The sequence below is a fragment of the Miniopterus natalensis genome, chromosome X (assembly GCF_054644295.1).
Source record: "Miniopterus natalensis isolate mMinNat1 chromosome X, mMinNat1.hap1, whole genome shotgun sequence".
Taxonomy (NCBI): domain Eukaryota; kingdom Metazoa; phylum Chordata; class Mammalia; order Chiroptera; family Miniopteridae; genus Miniopterus; species Miniopterus natalensis.
The window spans coordinates 75,641,736-75,660,076 of NC_142103.1; the positions used below are offsets into that span (position 1 = coordinate 75,641,736).

At 45.4% G+C, this 18,341-nt stretch overlaps 1 protein-coding gene across 5 annotated transcripts; it reads right to left on the bottom strand.

Moving 5' to 3' along the window:
* Positions 1 to 2,860: 2,860 nt before the first annotated feature.
* USP11 (ubiquitin specific peptidase 11) lies at positions 2,861 to 17,917 on the bottom strand. 5 transcript variants are annotated; one of them, XM_016218480.2, is made up of 21 exons: positions 17,766 to 17,917; positions 11,236 to 11,345; positions 10,934 to 11,064; positions 10,517 to 10,634; positions 9,983 to 10,128; positions 9,800 to 9,861; positions 9,575 to 9,674; positions 9,024 to 9,197; positions 8,764 to 8,922; positions 8,160 to 8,384; positions 7,936 to 8,019; positions 7,729 to 7,823; positions 6,870 to 7,076; positions 6,153 to 6,205; positions 5,728 to 5,970; positions 5,568 to 5,638; positions 5,233 to 5,345; positions 3,939 to 4,088; positions 3,739 to 3,854; positions 3,474 to 3,562; positions 2,861 to 3,399 (listed from the first exon to the last, which is right to left on the bottom strand). In XM_016218480.2, exons 1-21 carry the CDS (start codon positions 17,900 to 17,902, stop codon positions 3,256 to 3,258), a joined length of 2,727 nt encoding a protein of 908 aa, XP_016073966.1. In that variant the 5' UTR covers positions 17,903 to 17,917; the 3' UTR covers positions 2,861 to 3,255. The 5 variants fall into 5 exon arrangements, with proteins under 5 accessions (XP_016073966.1, XP_016073965.1, XP_016073963.1 ...); XM_016218479.2 differs by having other exon boundaries at positions 5,728 to 5,973; XM_016218477.2 differs by having other exon boundaries at positions 6,141 to 6,205.
* Between the last annotated feature and the right edge of the window lie 424 nt (positions 17,918 to 18,341).

Here is an 18,341-nt window from a genome sequence, read left to right on the forward strand (position 1 = left end):
AAAGTGGTATATATTCCTTGAAGGTAGACTTTGATAAATTAAAGATGTATACTACAAACCAATCAGTAAATAAAACCTATAGTTAATAAGCCAACAAAAGAGATAAAGTAGAATCATTAAAAAATACTTAATCCAAAATACAGCAGAAAAAAAGAGAAAAGGAGGACATAAGGACAAATAGAAAAGTTATGAAAGACTTATTTAAATATATCAATAATCACACTAACTAGACCAATTAACACATATCATCATATAGATTATATAAAAAGACCTAACTACATGCTACCTAAGTGTGTTAAGAAACACATAAAATGTAATACACAAGGGGAGTGACATCAACAAAATATCAGACTAGGAAGCTCCAAGCTCTCATTCCCCAACAGAAACAGAAAAAGAAGCAGGGTTACCAGAACCAATTATCTGAGCTCTGAAAAATACTAGTGATAGATTTATAGCAACCAAGCAAGCATACAATCAAGAAAAAGCCATGTTCAAAGTTGTAGGAACATTTTGTGGCATTCTTACTTGCCCTCACCCCATCCTCTCCCTAGCACTATGGCAATCATGGTCTTGGTGGCAGTCAAGATCTCAAATCAGCAGCCAGGTTCCCAGTTCACTCCCTTGAAACCAGAGGGGGCCAAAGCAGATCTTATTTGCAAATGATTGTGTATGTGCACCTTGTTCCATGTTCTTTTCTTCTTCTGGAATGATTGTTCATGTATTTCCTTCCCTCTGCTGTTTGAAATTTATACTTTTTCTAGCCTTTAGCTTGATATCCTTAATTTATCAAACTATATTAGTCCAGCTGAAAATCTTTTAAAATATGCATTGTATAACAATAAAAAAAAAAAAAAAAAAAAAAGGATGCATTGTATTCCTTAATACACTTTTACCTATAGCCAATTCACCAATTCCTTCTTCAGCTATGTCTAACATGTTGTTAAACTCATCCACTTTCTTAAATTTTGTTATCTTAGGTCTATCACTTCTACTTGGTTCTTATTAAAAATTTTCATTGTTGTGGGTATTATAGATGTCCCCCATTCCCTCCCCCTTTGCCCCCTTCTGCCCAGCTCCCGCCCCACCATTGCACTATTGTCTATGTCCATGGGCTATGCATATATGCTTATAAGTTCTTTGGTTAATCTCTTCCCACCCCCTTCCCCCTTCCCTCTGAGATCTGTCAGTCCTTTCCATGCTTCTGTGTCTCTGAACCTATTTGTTCATCAGTTTATTAGATTCCACATATGAGATCATGTGATATTTGTCTTTCTCTGACTAGCTTATTTTGCTTCGCATAATACTGCCCAGGTACTTGGCTCTTTTTCAACTCATTCTCATTTTTCAAAGTTTAAAATTATTTGTTCACTTGTAATCCTTTACTTCCATGACCAGAGGAAACATAGCTGGTCTACACTGATGTCTGAGAATTCTAATCTGAGGCTGCTATGTATTTGTCTGTTGTCTTTTATTTCTCCTGATTCCTATGCATGTTGTCTTTCCAAGATGCCTTTGTTAAATCAGGGGAGTAACTTTAAATGACTTCACTTTAGGAGGGCTTTGTCCAGGACTATCCATCCACAGGCAATGAGGTCTTTCTGCCCTTACAGCCCATCTGGAACCAGCTTTGTTTGCTTCCTCATCTGCAAAATGGGGTAATAGTGCTTAAATCATACAGCCTACCTGAGGTTTAAATGACAGCTTTTGAGTTCCTGGATGCAGTCAGACCTGAAACTAGTATTTCTGATTTTGGGGTGTTTTCTTTTTTAGTCAGTTTGGGTTGGGTTCCTCACAGGAACTACACTGACTCTTGTCAACTGGGAGCTTGGTGAATGGTAATGCTAGACTGAGTGACCCTCAGAGTAGGTCTTGTCAGGTCTAATGCAGCAGCAGGCTGGGGGGAATGTCGAGGCCCTGACTGTGGAAATGGTCCCTCAACCACCACTGAGCACAATTCCCTTTCTCAGTGTGACAGATTAGTGGCTTATGTCCAGACACCATACATTTGTCCACTCCACTCCATCCCACAGCTGTGCCCACAGAAGCTGTTTCTGATAGTTGGCACCTACAGGAGGGGTCAGGTAGGAAATTTCAGTGCTTAAATGGGATCTTATGCTCACACTATGTGCAAACCATTCTGTGATAAGACTCTCCAACTCTTTTCAGGGATGAGGCTGGAGGGATTCTGCCTGGTGGGGAAGCTGGGGTCATGGTGATATAGGGACTAAGTACAGGGGCAACACAGGCACAGAACTTTTATCCTGTCAGGTTGGCTGGTTTGGGCCAGGTGTACCACCTCTGCAGTTCTCACAGGACACTACTGGGGACCTGTGAAGTGGTCTGGATAGTCTCTTTATGCCCAGAAACCACGCATTTGCCCACGTGGATGTCTGTTTGTTCCAGGTGCACCTTTCCTCATCAGTTGTAGTGCAGGTCATGTCCACAGAAAGATTTCCAAGCCCGGGCCCAGAGGTCAAACAGCCCTTGCAGAGACCACCACCAGTGTAACTGATGAGGTGTGCTGACCTCCCGATAGGACTTCAGCAATTGCTTGGCCTCTGTACCTCAGTTTCCCCACCTGAAACTGGAAATGACAACTCTGGTGTGAGATTGTGGCGAGGATCATGTCAATATGTGTAAAATGCTCTGGAAAACACAGCATGCACTTGGTGCTGGGAATCATGTCTGGCGTGCAGATGGTGCCTCAAAAGCACTTCGAATGGCACCTGGCACACAGCTGGCACTCAATAAGTACTCAGAGCAGCATCCACCACACACCTAGCACTCAATAAACACATATAACCACACAGGCATACAACTGATGCTTAGTAAGTATGTGAAGGAAAAAACAAACGCCATATTGCCAAGGAACACACTGGCACTGGCACTTTATATATACACAGTGGAAGGTACAGGGTCTCAATAAGAAAATACACTCTGTGTTGAGGTGTACCCCACCACCACCCTATCAGTACACCCCAGGTTGAAGACACAGGAAAGGGAACAACCATAAATACAGGATAGAAGGGAAGGTTAATGCTCTAAGAGGCAAACACAGGCAGGGACACACTGCAGGAGGAGACACAACCTCTTCTTCCCAAGGAAAGAGCAATATGGCGGCACAAGAGAACAGTAGCCACAACTAAGCCTGTGATGCCTGGCACGGGACACCTAACATGGGTAAGGGGACAGGAGTGGAGAGGGGAAGGAAGAGAGCAGAGATAGCTTCCTTTCCTGTGGCAGGGCCAAGGCTGTTCAGTTGATATCCATGAACTCAGATTTGGGTAGGGGATCACAGGCAGGAGTTGCTGGGGGGTCAGATAAGCCAGGCTGGGGCTTGGTTTGTAGGCGACGTGCCACATCCTGGCGTTGATAGAAGAGGACATAGGCTGCCTTGGACTGCAGGGAGAGAACAGGAGTCAGTGTGGATTGGGGTGGGGGAGGGTCAGGAGAATGGAGGACAGAAGTCACACCTCAATCTGATTCTCAGTCACAGGTGAGACGCTGTTGTCATCAAAGTAGTGCCACTGCCCACTGTCCTTGTTGCAGGCAAATGTTGTGTCTGGAAGAGAGGGGGAACTGTCCTCACCCACCCTCTGGCCCCTAAGAGGTGTCCAGGTTCATTCTCTCACTCCTCCCACCCTTGATGACCTCGCTACTGGCTCACACATCTAGTTGCCCCCTGGGGATATCCTGACCACCTCCGCCCCTCACCCAGGGCATGCCCCTGCCACATACAGTGTCCATCACGCAGGCCCCCATAATGGTTGGACACTGCAATGAGATCGTATTTGTACAGCTCTGGAGCTGACTCGTCCTGCGGCTTGATGACAAACTCGGAGAAGTCCAGGTCCCTGTGGGTGAAGGGAAGGTTAATACCAGCATACCCCCTTCCCACTCCCTGCCTTCCCCCCAGCCAGCCTCCCTGGGCCCCAGACCGAATAGGAAACTCCACAAGGGTATCCAGCTTCTCTCGGGAGAACTTGGTGTAGGAAAAGCGCTTCAGGTGGATAATGAGCGTCTCAGGCAGTGTCCACAGGTCCAGCTTCTTGGTGGCCAGCTGGTGCTGCTTGCAGGAGGGGCAGTACCTAGAGACAGAACTCGAGTCAGTACGCAGACACTTTCTGGGCATGCTTTGGCCTTTGTGGGCCCTGTCCAGTCCAGAGATGCTGTTCTTATTTCTAGCCTGCTTGTTACTCTAGTTTGTTTTTCACATGCCATTCATCAAGGGCTCACGAACTGCCTTCTCTGTATATGCTTTTGTGCTAGCATGTATTTTTGTTTGGTTTCTGGTCCATGAAGCAGAACAAGTTTAATTTCAGAGCCTGCCTCCAGCCCTCGTTTTCTATTTCACTCACTCATCAGGCATTCACTGACTGTACCGCTCAATCTTCTGGCACTGCTTTGTACAGTGGTACCATGGTTTTCGAATGTAATCCGTTCTGGAAGACTGAGTTCTGAAACGTTTGAAAACCGAGGGATCAACAGCTGACAGCTAGGCCTCAGGATCTTGCACTCAGCGGAAGCCGTGTGGCATGTTCAACTTCCAAGGCATGTTCAAAAACTGAAACATTTACTTCCAGGTTTACGGTGTTTGTAAACCGAAATGTTCGTCAACGGAGACACTCGAAAATCAAGGTACCATGGTACTCCTGTTCCCTTTCTGCTCCACAGAGATGCTCTTATTTTTGAGACTGGCTTGATCTTTTTGGCTCTCTATGTTCTGTTTATTCTACAAGGATGTACTGAGCACCTACTGCACACCGCACACTATTATAATCAGTGAGAAGAGACACACAATGAGCTTAAAGTCTTCAGTCTCAGGGGGTTTAATCTAACAGATAAGACAAACAATGATGCAAAAGGGGATCTAGGATGTGACATCAAGTGGTATTACCCAGCCAGAAAGAGTAATGCTCAGCCAGGAAGAGCACTGGGAGGTAATATATGGAGGTGATGGGGTAGTAACAGAATCTCTCTGATAAGGTGACATTTGATAGGAAAACTGAACAAAATGAAGGAGTCCAGTCCAGAACCAGAGGATGAGCATTCCTGGGAGAAAGAACAGCCCTGGCAAAGGCTTTGAGGTGGGAATGTGATTGGAGTGTTGGTGGCCAGAGTGATAGGAGGGTTTGAGTGAGGGGGAGGGGAGAAGGAGGTATATTTAGAGATAATAGGGACCTGGGCAGATGGTCCCACCCAGCTAGAGCCCCAGAGGCCCTGGTCCCTCACCAGGGGTTTTCCTTCTCCAGGGTCTCCACAGTGGTGAAGAGCTCAATGCACTCCTGCAGCCGCACAGGAGCCTTCTTCAGCACATATCCAACGCAGTCATGCTTGACGTAGCCCTAGGGTGGGAAAGTGGTGGCCCGCCAGGTGTGGGCAGATAAATAAAAGGGAATAGGGGTGGAAGACACATACAGCAGAGTGGTTTAGAGCATGGACTTTGAAGACAGGAATCTGAGGCCTTGAGAACTCTGCAGTCACAGCTTGGAGGACTTGGAGGGATGTGTGAAGAGTTGAAGGGATGAAGCTGCAAGTGCCCCCCCAACCCCTGGGACCTTGTTTACCTCAGCCTCCACCTCATCATAGTAACGCTTCTTCATCTCTGGGTCCCAGTCGATGGCAATGTATGGCTGGGCTGGGGGCGAGCGAGGTGGTCATGGGCCCTGCTGCCAAGGAAATCCCCCTCCTGCCTCCCCAACACTGGATCATAGCTAAAAGAGACACCTTGAGTATCCTCGTTAAAGTTTGAGCGGTCGCTGGTCCCATTGGAGTTCACTGTCTGCAGGGTGAACAGGTGCTTGCGCCGTGCTCTCTGGGGCCAGTGAGATGGTCCAGGAGAGTTGTCCGCGGAGGCCCGGCTCCCGCTAGCGACTCCAGAGCTGGGCCCAGCCTGCTCCGGTCCAGGGTCTTGGGAGCTGCCCCCAGCCACGTTTCCAGAATTGGGGATGCTGTTCTTACCCTCCATGTCTACTGGGATAAGGTAGGATGTCAGAGATGGGTCTGTGTGCACCCTAGTGGGTGAGTGGCAGTGACTATCCAGGTGGACCCTATGGGTGTCAGACTTACCCTGACGACCCCGCCCCCCAACCCTCTGGCCAGGGAACCGCTTGTACACAAACCCTTGTCTATCCTCTTACCTTCTTCCTCACCTTTCTCATCACCATCATCCTCATCATCTGAGCTGGGTCTGGTCACATAGCGTCTATGGGAAAAGCAAAGGAGACTCTTGAGGGGCACAGGGCAGGGAGGACAGAGCCCAGGATTGTACTCTGCTTGCTACGGGATGCCACCGATAAGCACCCACACAAACAGTTGTTAATGAGGAGCCCGGAAGGTCTCAGGAGATGACACAGAAACGCATGAAGATGTGACCCGACAATGGAGGATCTGATGTGCCACAGTTAAGGAGTGTGGATCTTATGTGGGATAAGCCCATAATGCAGACACATGATCTGCTGTAAGTTTCAGTCAGGGAAGGCCTCTGAGGAGTGGATTTGTAAGTGGAACATGAGGGAAGGGTTAAGCCAGACAGCAAGCAGTATTCTGCTGGTCTCAGGACTCTGGATTGTAAACCCAACGAAAATCTATCGGTAAAAACACAAGTAAGCAAGCCTGTACAAGGAGGAGACAAGTACAAGATGAAGTTGTCTGTATTTTGTCCATTTTGTTCACCTCTGTATCCCTAGCACCTAGGAGAGGCAGTGGCCAAGCCAGAGGTTTAGAGAAAGAAAAAACCTACACAATCCTCTCTGACCGTATGAAGTCTGAGCTGTCTTATGGCCATCGAAGGGAGGTGGCAGCTAAGCAGCTAGACACTCAGGTTTGAGTTCAGACCCCAACCCCTGTCCTCTGAAGGGCAGACTCACGAGAGGCGGTACAGCAGGATGTGGTACAGGGCATCCCAGGAGAGCCGGTCCCGGGGCACTGACACCAGGAGTGGGTGTCCGAAGAGCATCAGGCCATAGTAGGAGTTGTTGTAGTCCCGGGCTGGGGTGCGCTCCCGCAGGTAGATAGGGATCACCACATCCTCCCTGGTGTTCTCAGTGATAGAGGACCTGCCTGATACCTCATATCTGCAGGGGTGGACATCAGGTCATTCCTGATCAGGACACCTAAGAGGGATTCTTGGACTCTGATCAGGTTGATCCATCCACTCACCCCTCACAACCTGAAACGGGTCTAAAGAGTCACCCAGTGTGTTGTGCTTTGCAGACAGTTAGATGATTTAAATGGCACATTGTTTATGTGATGTTTTATGAAGTACTTTGGTGTTATCAAAGTGCTGGGGTAGTGAACAAAAACTTTTACTCACTAAGGGATTTAAAACCATTTTCTTTTTGGAAAACACTGCTTGGTTTACAAAGAACTTTCATACTCGTGAAGTACTTTCTATTTCAGTTACCCAAAGATTTTAATGTTTTGAATGTTCTCATGTTCAGAAAGCATCTTAAGTGTTTTTGAGGACTGCAATATGAGAAAGGAGTGCAGGTCAGTGTCTGGTACACAGAAGGTGCTCAGTAAATACTGAATAAAGAAACCAGAGCCCACCTCACATAACAAGGAAGAGGATGCCCTGTACTAGGATCTGTCACCCCAGCCCACGCCCCACTGAGGCACATGGCTAAAGCCTTGTGCAGGGGAGGTGCCCTATCAATTGGACAAGGGAAAGTGGTTAAGCAAAAGATGATCCTGAGGAACCCCAATATCCCTGGTACCCTCACTCACATGAAGATATCATCTCGATCCAGGATGGTGCTCAGAGACTCCTCCAGTTGGAAGATCTTATAGAAGCGGTGACTGAAGACATCGGCCACCATCATCTGGGAACAGGATACCGAGAGGGGGCTAGTCAGTCTGTAAGGTCACTCCCCACAGGCCCTTCAGCCTCCCTGTCCCTGAATCCCACCCTAACTCCCATCTGCAGAGCCTTACCCTTTCAGGCGAGACACCAGTGTGTTTGGCCAGGGCCACACACAAATCTGAGATCTTGCCTTTCTTGGGGACCACGAGTCGGTGCTGAGGGAGAAACAGTGTCCACAAAAGAGCAGAGGGGCATGCAGGAAGTTAGTGCAGGAACCTTGAGGCATGGCAGAGTAATCAAACGAGCTCTGGCTACACATCCCTCATTATGTCTCCATGACCCTATTCCTCCATACCTGCTCTGGCTTGCGGCGGGGGTCCATGGAGACAAAGAAGACCTCCATGACCCTCTTGTGGCTGACAGGCAGTGGGACACTGAGGTAGCAGAAGGGGTCAAAGGTCACAGACACATTGCCACAATCAGGACACACCAGTGTGGACTTGAAGAGTCCGTGGAAAGTGTCCACAATCACAGAATCGTTCCTCCGTTTGTGGTTCTGCCAGGCCTCCTGAGCGACCTCCTGTTGACAGTATCATGGTGGGTGGTGGGGCTTGCTCGGAGCAGGGGGGAACCATGGTTTGGGGTGGATGTGCATGGGGTTGAAAGTTAAGGTTAGGGTCACTGGTAAAGTTCATAGATAGATTTATGGCTAGGACTATCTGGAGCCTTCACTGTCAGGACTGGGGTTTACTTTGGGCAGCAGCCTGGGTGGGGGTTAACTCTGGGTTGGGTGTGGGGGCAGATGTGGTGTTGGAATCAAGGTTGTGACTGAGGTTCAAGCTGAGGTCGGGGGTGGGCTGGGGTGGAGGATATCCCAAGGAAGCCAGAGAATCCCCGAGGGAGAGGCCCTAGTAGCTTTAATGGGGCTCTCAGGATGGGGATAGTTAAGGAGCACCTACATGGTCAGGCCGCCCAGCAGCATCACACAGCTCCACATATTCCTTCTTCTTTACACGATTGAGGTCCTCATGCAGCCCATCCAGAAGGAACGACAGCAGCTCCTGCGAGTCATGCTGCTGGTAGCCCAGAAACTGGGATGCAAAGTGGCCGACCTTGGTCTGAGTAGATAGACAGGGCCAACAGCGCAAGAGGTTAGTTAGGAGAGTCAAGAGAAGTGTGTGTGTGTGGGGGGAAGGGGCAGCCCAAGGCTGAGTCACACCTTGAACACATTGGGCACGATGGAGCGGTGGTGGCCAGACCAGGCTTGCTTCACCAGGTCCGCATAGGCCTCTGCGATCTCACCCTTCATGCCCAGCGGGTTGCAGAAGTTGAGCTCCTCCAGGTAGCGGTTTTTGAGGAAGTACTCGGTGAGCTGTGGCACATTGCTGAGGCACTGCAGGGGGCAGAGCCAAGAGAATGAGGTGGAGAAGAGGAGAGGAGAGAGAGGTGACCAAGATGAACGAAGAAAAGAAAGTGAGGAGGAAGGGGGAAGAAAGAAGGGACAGGGGGATGGGGGAAGGAAAGGTGCAGGAGTAGGGGAGAGAAGATGGCAATATTTCAGGAGAAGGGGGAATGTAGTGACAAGAGGGAGAAGAAAAGGGAAAGCAGGGAGCCAGTAGAGGAGAAACTATTGATGTTTCAGGAAGGAGTGGGAACGTTTGAAGTCAGACTTGTGAACCCTTGTCCTGAAGACCCTTTAGCTCTGTCCTTAATCCCACTGCTTGAAGCTCACCCCTGTGGCTGTGCCAGACACAGCCCTAGTAGACCCACCTGCAGGGCCGAATTCATGAAGCACGTGTTGCCCAGGTTGGTGAGACCACAGATGCCTGGCTGGCCCTGGAAGTTCTCATCCTCCTTCGACGTGCTGCTCCTGTGGCGGATGAGAAACTATCAGCTGAGGACCTACTTACTACATGTGGGTGAAGTGTGCTTATGGGCTCCATTGTTCTGCCTACTGTGGGACCCTGCTCTGGGCCAGATACCCCAGGGGCTTACGCAGCACGTGGCTGTTTGCTGGGCCAAGTGCCATCCTTGCTTCGAGTCTCCATGATGACCAACTGGTTGGAGGAAGAGAGAGAAAAACACAAAAGGCATTTGTGGAGGGCCTATGGGCACCTAGCCCTCACCTCTCCCAGTCTGAGCACTGCTGGGGACCAGAAAAGCCCTCCCCACCCTTACCTGCCCAGACTTGAGAGCAGCGTCAAGCACTGTGACACGTGTGTTGCACAACCTCTCAAAAGAGCCCTCCGCGTTCTTGACCCAAAGTCGTGTTTCTTCCTGGGGGTTCACCACAAACTGCTCTCGAGCGGTACGCAAAACTAGACCTATGGAGAGTGAAGGACACATTAGAAGTTATCCTGGGACCCTGAATAATTGACCCACCTGGGCTTCAGACTCCGCCTCATCCCCATAGACCTTGCATACTTGGTCAACACCTTGTGTCCCCAATCAATTCTCCAATGGCTGAACTATACTCAGGACTTGAGACACCCAGCAAATATCCCCCCACGATACCAGCTCTGCAGCTAGAATGCAGCTCACATACCATCGGGACCTCTCAGGGCCTCTGCCCAACTTGACCAAGGTCTTCTCAGTCCTTCAAAGTCTGCCAAGTGCTTTCTCAGTCTGCCACAGTCGAACCCCATGCATTCTTAGGTCACCGAGCTGACCCGTGGCTGGGAACGCCAACTCGTTCATGACCCTTAGACTCACCAATAGAATCTGTTTGGCTGAATTGAGCAGTGTGAGGTGTGTCCATATCACTGTGCTGGACAAGCAGCAGTTCTACTGGGTACACTTCGACCTCACAGATACCACGCAAATCCACGACCTGGCAGGGTGGAAGAGCACACACACAAGTGTACCCACACAGCATACACACACAGATGCAGCACAACCACCTCTGAGATGAGAGGAGCATAGGCACAGGAGAACACACACAGGGGATACACCGAGATACCTGTACAATGACCTGTGAAAGGGGAGGAGTGCAGGCACAGATGTATCTATATAGTTTATGTGGAGACTCATGCACACACATGGGCCTGTACCCATCCTGGGCCTATAAGGCCTTCCTCCTACCCTGCCACCCCAGAATCTACCTCCTAGCACCTTCCACACTCACTATACCTTGCGTTCAATGGGCGGTTGGCCATGCTCTAGATCATACCAGCTGACCAGGTAATTCCAAGCAGCTGCTGGGAGCAGCACATAGTCCTCACCTTCCACCAGTCCCTTCTTGAGGTGCCAGTTTACGCTGTCTGTGAGGAGCAGGGGGAGGTGGAAGAGGAATAATCAGGGAAGGAAAGCAATGAGTTATTTGGCCATCTCACCAATGACCTAACACAGAGAAGGGGCTATGATCATTTGTAGGGACAGAAGGGAAAAGAACTCCAGGGCTAGGCTGATGTGGGGAGGAACAGGCCTGATACCTTCAAAGAGCTTAGCATTATTGATACAGCCAGGGATGGTGCTGGAGTCCTGGTTTCCTCCCTGCACGTACACTTCCCACTGTTTGTACCAGTGCTGCTCCACAAGGAACCTGGACCAGAGATGTAACAAGGGGTGTCACATGGTTATCTGGGGGTTAGTTTTACCACTTCCCAAGGTTATTAGATTAGAAGTATCAACACATTATAAATCAAGACAAGTTTCATATGTCACTAAAACTAACACAATGTTATATGTCAATTTATATTTCAATTAAGAAAAAGAACTTCCTCCCAGAATTCAAAACAAAAAAGAGTTTCAGCATCATATAAAAATTAGAAGCAAAACATTCAGTGAAACTCAGATTTGGATAGATGACCTAACTTAATTTTTTTTTTTTTTTAATTTACTGATTTTAGAGAGAGAAAGGGAGAGGGAGAAGGAGGGAGGGTGGGAGACAGAGAAACATCGATGTGTTGCTTCACTTAATTATGCATTCATTGATTGATTCTTGTATGTACCCTGACTGGGGATGGAACTGGAAACCTTGGCGTATTGGGACGACGCTCTAACCAACTGAGCTGCCCAGCCAGGGAGAGATTACCTAACTTCTTAGGATACTAGAAGAGATTTGATTAATAGCAGAAGATGTGCTCAATAAAGGAAAAAACAAACAAACCAAAAACCCATACCCATGGTGCTAGGAAACACGAGGTTTTATTAGAGAATAAATAATAATTCACTTGTATTAGTTTGTGGTTTAACACAGTTAAGTTAGGCTCAAAATATGTTATTTGCAGCTAATGTTATTAGGCTTTAGCCCGTTGTTAAGTGTGCAGTGTTTGTAACAAAACATAAATGGAGGCAAAAATCTTCAGCTAAGAAATGGATTAGTAAATTCTGAAAAGCTTCTCAGAAACTTAAAACAATTTCAAATGCTAAAAGAACCGTAAGGCTTTCCTTCAAAGACTGCATATCACCGTTTTTCATCATTTTCGTATTTAGGACCTATTTTGGCTTTATAATAAATTTCTGAGCTTATGGTGATTAGTTCACTTTTCTAAAACATTGTGGTAAAAAACATATAACATAAAATTTATTATCTGAACCATTTTTAAGTATGTAGCTCCATCAGCTCTCTTTTAAAGTAGAAACTTTTATATGCACTGCTAGGGTAAACAGTTAGGTCTGATGAAATCTGCCTTTGTAAAATGTCCTGAGAATTTATCAAGTCTGAAAAATATCTGACATATACTAAGTGTGAAATAAATGTTAATGGTTACTGTTCAATCACAGGGCTTCAACATAAAAGCTCATGTACACACAGACACACAATCCCTGTCCTCTCCCAAACCTGCTCAGCAATGGTATTTTTTGACACACAAAAGGCTGTCCTAAATATTTAACAGCCTCAAATAAACACTTTTTAAAAAACTACAAAACTGATGAAAAATATGTAATATTTATTGTATTGGTCAGTTTTCCAGCAATTTAACCCTATAAAAGGGATTCTGTAAAATGGCTACTTTCCTTTGTTTATAGTTTATAAAAGGATTAGAGAGGTGGGGGAATGGAGGAATAGAAAAGCCCTGGGATAGTCACAAGTAGTTGTTGCTTGAACTATTTCTGTGGGTTGTTTTTCTCCCCCATCCCCACAGACCCTGCACTTCACTCATGCCAAAGACACTCTCTCCCTACCCAGACAGCTCCTGCCACAAACCTCCCATCACTCATCTAGAAGGCCCCATCACTGACCCTTTATCCCTTCCCCTTAGTAGTTTTCATTGCCTCCACTGACAGTCTCTGAGGTTAATTTATTCAGTTAAGCTAATTTATTGTTAATGGGACTTTCAACCCAAAAGCTGAGTAACTTTTAAAAAAGCAGATTTTTAAGGAAAATTAACATTAAAAGGCTACAACCTGAATTTCTAAAGGCTTCATAGAAGACTGAAGTTTTACATAAATTACTAACATGTTTCTTTAATTCAGAGACACTTAAAAATTTTTTAACATCTCTGAAATTGGGATGTTTCATAATCTGTCAGCCCAGGTGGCAGTCATACAGAGTTATTATTGAGTGAAAAGCACCTGTGTTGTTATATTTACTTCCAGGTATTAGATTTTTGGGGGATGCTACCATAAATGGTCTCCTTTAAAATTTAATTTTCTAATTTCTTATTGCTAGTATGTAGAAATACAACTGATCTTGCTGAAGTCACTTATGTTTACTTGTGCTTCCTCAAATTTGTTAAAATGCTATGAAATATGTGTTTATGGAAGTAAATTACTAAACAATATTCCTTGTCCTCCAGTTTTCTCTTGTATCTAGAGAAAATAAAATTGGTTATTTTGGTTAAGACAATAATTTACATAATTCATTAATTATACTAGGTACAATAATTACAGAGAAATAGAAATATGGATATAAATTAAGAGACATGATTTACTTGTTCAGATGGCAAATGTAATATTCCACTGTTCTGAATTTATTATTTATATACCTGCATAAGCCTAAATACATATATAAAGGCATATAAATAAGTCCTTTACTGTAAATTATTACATGAATGTACCAGAGGAAAACTAGAATTTAGGCGTTTTTCTGTAAAATGATCACATTAATTTATGCCCAGATTAGAAGTTCCTTTTTTGTTACCAAATTATTGTTAACTCTTGGTGCTTTCTGACATTCCCTCAACTCATTTTAAAACATACCTTAACTCGTTTTTAAAAGAGATTCCTTGTTTTAAAAATAAGTTAAGCTCTTAATAATCTTTGCTGTTTATCATCGTGTTTTTACAAAGTTCACTACAATATTTTTTGTCTTTACTTCAACTTATATCTTGTCTTTTCTAACTATTCTCGATTTGTCCTTTCCAAAATTGAGGCTCCAAATTGAGAATAACAACACTGTTAAAAATGGTCTTTTATGCCTCAACTATCTCTGGGAGATAACAAAGATTTGCTCTTTCACTCTATAAAAGGAATGACAACAGGCATAATTAGATTTATTTAAAATTCTCCAAATTTTTATTAAACTTTTAATAAAAGCTCTTCTTTTCCAAACTTAATATTTAAAAAAATGACAACACGAAAAGTTTATCTTTTCATGTAATTAAAGTATAATTAAATATGCTAATTAAATATGCTACAATTAAATCTTTATGTATAATTAAATATGCTAACGTAAGTTTTTCAATAACTGCATACTTTTCAAGCTAAAAAGAATACTCAAAGGCTGGTACAGTGACTGTCTAGCAAAAGATTCCCCACTCCAGGATTCTAGATTCACAAACCCCCTTTCCCTTTTGGTTCATGAAAATCTGAACAAGCACCAGGGGTACTGATTTAATTATACAAGAATTAGATCCAGTCGCCAAGGCTTATCCTACCTTGTGTAAGAGCTATGGCAGCAATCGCCAACCAAACACGAAAATTTCAGTTGATTTAGTTCTAGGGTCTTCATTAAATTAATGGTTCCCCTATGCTGTGCAGCTTTCTCCATTGACAGAATAATCTCAACATTTCTAGGTTAGTCCTTATTTTCAATGAACATGCTGCTGTTTTCCCTTCACATATCACTATTCTGTAACACCGAATCCAACCACCCTCCTTCCTTTACCTGAACAAAGAACTCCATGCTTGCTTACCTGTTAGGAAACTACCCACACCCTGAACATGCCTTCTAAAGAACTCTTGATTTAATCACCCTTGTAGATGGTTCATCCTCAAAAAGAAAAAACTAAAATTTGCCAAGGAAGCTATACTATTATAGATTTGAATTTACTGTTAAAATATAAGCTTTTCTTTAGAAATTAAATCAGTTCAGATGGCCAAATTAATTGCTCTTGCTCAAATGCGCTAGCTGACAAAAGATAGAAAGTACAAATATTAATGATTTATAAACACAAATTTCCTGACCACTACAGCAAACCCCTGGAAAATGGACAGCAAATTAAAGAATCTTGAGATGCTTCGCTCTTACTTAAAGAGGTAAGGATAAAAAAACGGAGTTAAGAAAAAACACTTTATGATATTATCCGCAATAGCAGAGATAAACTGGCTTCAATACTGGACCAGCATTGGTGGAGTAATTTTTTTGACAGAACATACTTTTTAAATTCACATAATTAACCATTTTAAAAGCGAACAATACAGTGGCATTTCGTACATTCACAATGTTGTCCAACCACAAGCTCTAAGTAGTTCCAAATCATTTTCATCACCCCTAAAAGGAAACCCTGAACACCTCCAAAGGGCTATAAAGACATTCTAGTTATTGTTGTTTATTCTCAGGATGGAACGAGATTTTTCCTTGCTAAAAAGCTATAGCGTAACGGTTAAAAAAAAAAAAAAAAAAAAAAAAGGCTCGGTTTTGAATTCCCGATTTAGGGAATCTCAACTTTGTTTCTCCAGTAACAGAAATACATAGTTTTACCAGTACCGTGATTAAAGAACTCTGTAAGACTTGCAAACCTCCCTGTAAAGGTGAGTGCCCGCCTGAACCTCAGAGCCTACTCGAGACTTCAGACGAACGGCAAGAGACCAATATGGCGGGATGGAGAGAGTGAGGGGGAGGGTACTCAGGAGAGAGCTAAGAAATCAGAGCGCGGGACCAGTCTCCAACCATAAAGCCTTGTAAGTCATTTTAAGAATTTTAGCATTTACACTGCATGAGATGGGAAGCTGTTAAAAAGTTCTGAGAAATGGATGGACAAAAATTATGTTTTTAAAAGAATTACTGTGTACGGAAAGAGGAAAACAGTACCTTCACAGTGGAGAAACCATGCAGATACCACCTTCACCAAGTGATCAAGGACAGCGTCACCAATGACGTCATGTGGATACCATGTACCACCTGATACGAGGCACGCGGTTTGCATCCAATATGATTTCATATATATCCTCCACAAAATGAAAGCTTAGGCCACAAATACTATTTATGAATGCATACAGTGGTGAAAAAACATTAAATTAAAAATTCAGGATAACAGTTTCCCGGGTGAAGGGAGAGGGATTTTCATCTGGAAGGAGCACAGAAGTATTTAAGGTAACAGTCTGAATCTTAATCTGCGTGTTGAATACACAAATTTTTGTTTTATTGTTCTTCAAATTTTTTACTTCGAAATACCCAGAATAATTGCAAAAATAACAAAAAGACTTCCAGTACCCTCTTCATCCAGGTACCCCAAATTTAACATTTTACCCATTTGCTCGATCATTGTTTCTTTAAGTACATTTTTATATATCCTATTTTTCAACTATTTGAGAGTAAGTTGCTTTACACGATGAGACCGCTAAATATTTCAGCATGCACTACTAAAATACTTTCACATTATAACCACAACACAATTATTAAATTAGCAGTATTAATATCTAACATACAGACCTAGTCAAATTTCACCCATTTTCCCATTAACATCTTTTACAGTAAAAGAGAGAAAATTAATTTAATTTTTAAATTTTTTTCTTCTGCTTCGGGATCCAATCCAGAATCACACGTTGCGTTTAGTTACGACTCGTTAACCCCCCCTTAATGCCTTCAATCTGGAATAGTTCATCTTTTGTCTTTTACAACCATGAAATTTTTGAATAGCACAGGCAGTTTATTTTTATAGAATAAACGTTTCATATAGTCTGCTTAGGGATTACGTATTTTTCACCATTTTAAAAACGAGATGCAACTCGGCAAGAAAGAAAACGAACCCAGAAACAGTATATCGCAAACACTGATTAGCAATGAAATCAGTAAAACAAGCCTATTTATGAAGATACTCATTGACACTTTTCTTTAAAATAGCTTTTTTTCCCTGATGACAAAAACAAAACTACTAAAACAGAAAACAAATGCAACATCGAAAATCCCTCCCGTGCCAATCACCTGCACTTTCTCCCGTCCTGGGAAGAAGGCCTCTGCCACAGGCAAAAACCTCGCCGCGTCACTAACTTTGCTCACTCGCAGGCGCCATTTTCTGCTTCACCAGCACCACCTCCCCTCTCGGGCAGTCTTTCCTTGGCCTCAGGGCACGCCCCTCGGCCTACGTCAGGAGCCTCGTTCCCAGGCGCGGGCTCCTGACTCCCGCCCAGAACCGTTGGGCTCGGATTTCGCTATGCTACCTGACGTCACCGCCCGGTCTCCTCCTCTGGCGTCGCGGAGCAATCGCTACCGCCCTCTGACGCCACAAAACCCAGCCTCCGTCGCGGAGACCGCCTCCTTCCCAGGCTCCTAGTGCCACCACGCAGGCCCGGGCCCACCCCCACGGCCGTTTCTTCTCAGGCCCTGCCCTCTGTCTCTCCACAACCAACCCCATCTAGTTCTCAGATGTCAGTCAACACCACACAGGCCCCGCCTCTTCCTCCATACCACCCGATTCACTCACCGGCACTTCCCCGCCCCTCCTATTCTTCGTTCCACAGGCCCCTCCCCTTCCCAAACAGCAGATCTTCTGCGGACCTGCGCGTCGCGCCCCCCACCGTCACCAGGACTCCCACCGTCTCCTCAACCGAGGCTCCGCTCGCAGCCCTGCCTCACCAGCTTTCGCCAGCCCGCAGTGGACGCTCTCGCCCACTCTCGATCTGGCGCCGCTGGCTGTCCTGGTCCGGCATCGCTTCGCGCTGTGGCGCTCCATCTTCTGCCTCAGTCAGCGGATTCGCTCCGACCGCCGCCATCGCCGTTCGCCTTCTTCTCCCAGCCCCCGTAGTGGGAGATGGAAGGGGCCCCTCAACTGCCACTTCCGGATTCTGGTCCCGGAAACGGAAAGGGAGCCCCCTACACCTCGAGGAGTCTATTACCACATTGGAAATGGTCTATTACCATATTGGAAATGAACCCCGCGGTGAGACGCTTCTAGGGCTAAGCGGCATTGGACCGTGGGCAGTGGTCTCTGCGACAAATAGGGTAAAACCTCTACTTAGGAGCTAAGAAAGACAAAGGTGTCCTGTGGGATTCTAACGCCATGTTGAGTCCAGGCAACGGGTTTTTTGGAAGTTGGAGGTAGAGGTCTCCGAGGTGGACAAGGAGTGCTCAAGGGCACACAAAAGTTCGGGTCTTCTCGGTCCGTGCTCTCCTGGGGACCCCGGATCCCTTCCCTGGGAGCGGTGTTTTTCT

Coding starts and splice junctions, on each gene's coding strand:
- USP11 (XM_016218476.2), bottom strand. CDS start 17,902: ATGGCGGCGGTCGGAGCGAATCCGCTGACTGAGGCAGAAGATGGAGCG. Junction 9,862..9,982: donor CTGCTCTCAAGTCTGGGCAG/GTAAGGGTGGGG, acceptor TCCTCCAACCAG/TTGGTCATCATGGAGACTCG. Junction 3,563..3,738: donor GGGCCTGCGTGATGGACACT/GTATGTGGCAGG, acceptor CCTCTCTTCCAG/ACACAACATTTGCCTGCAAC.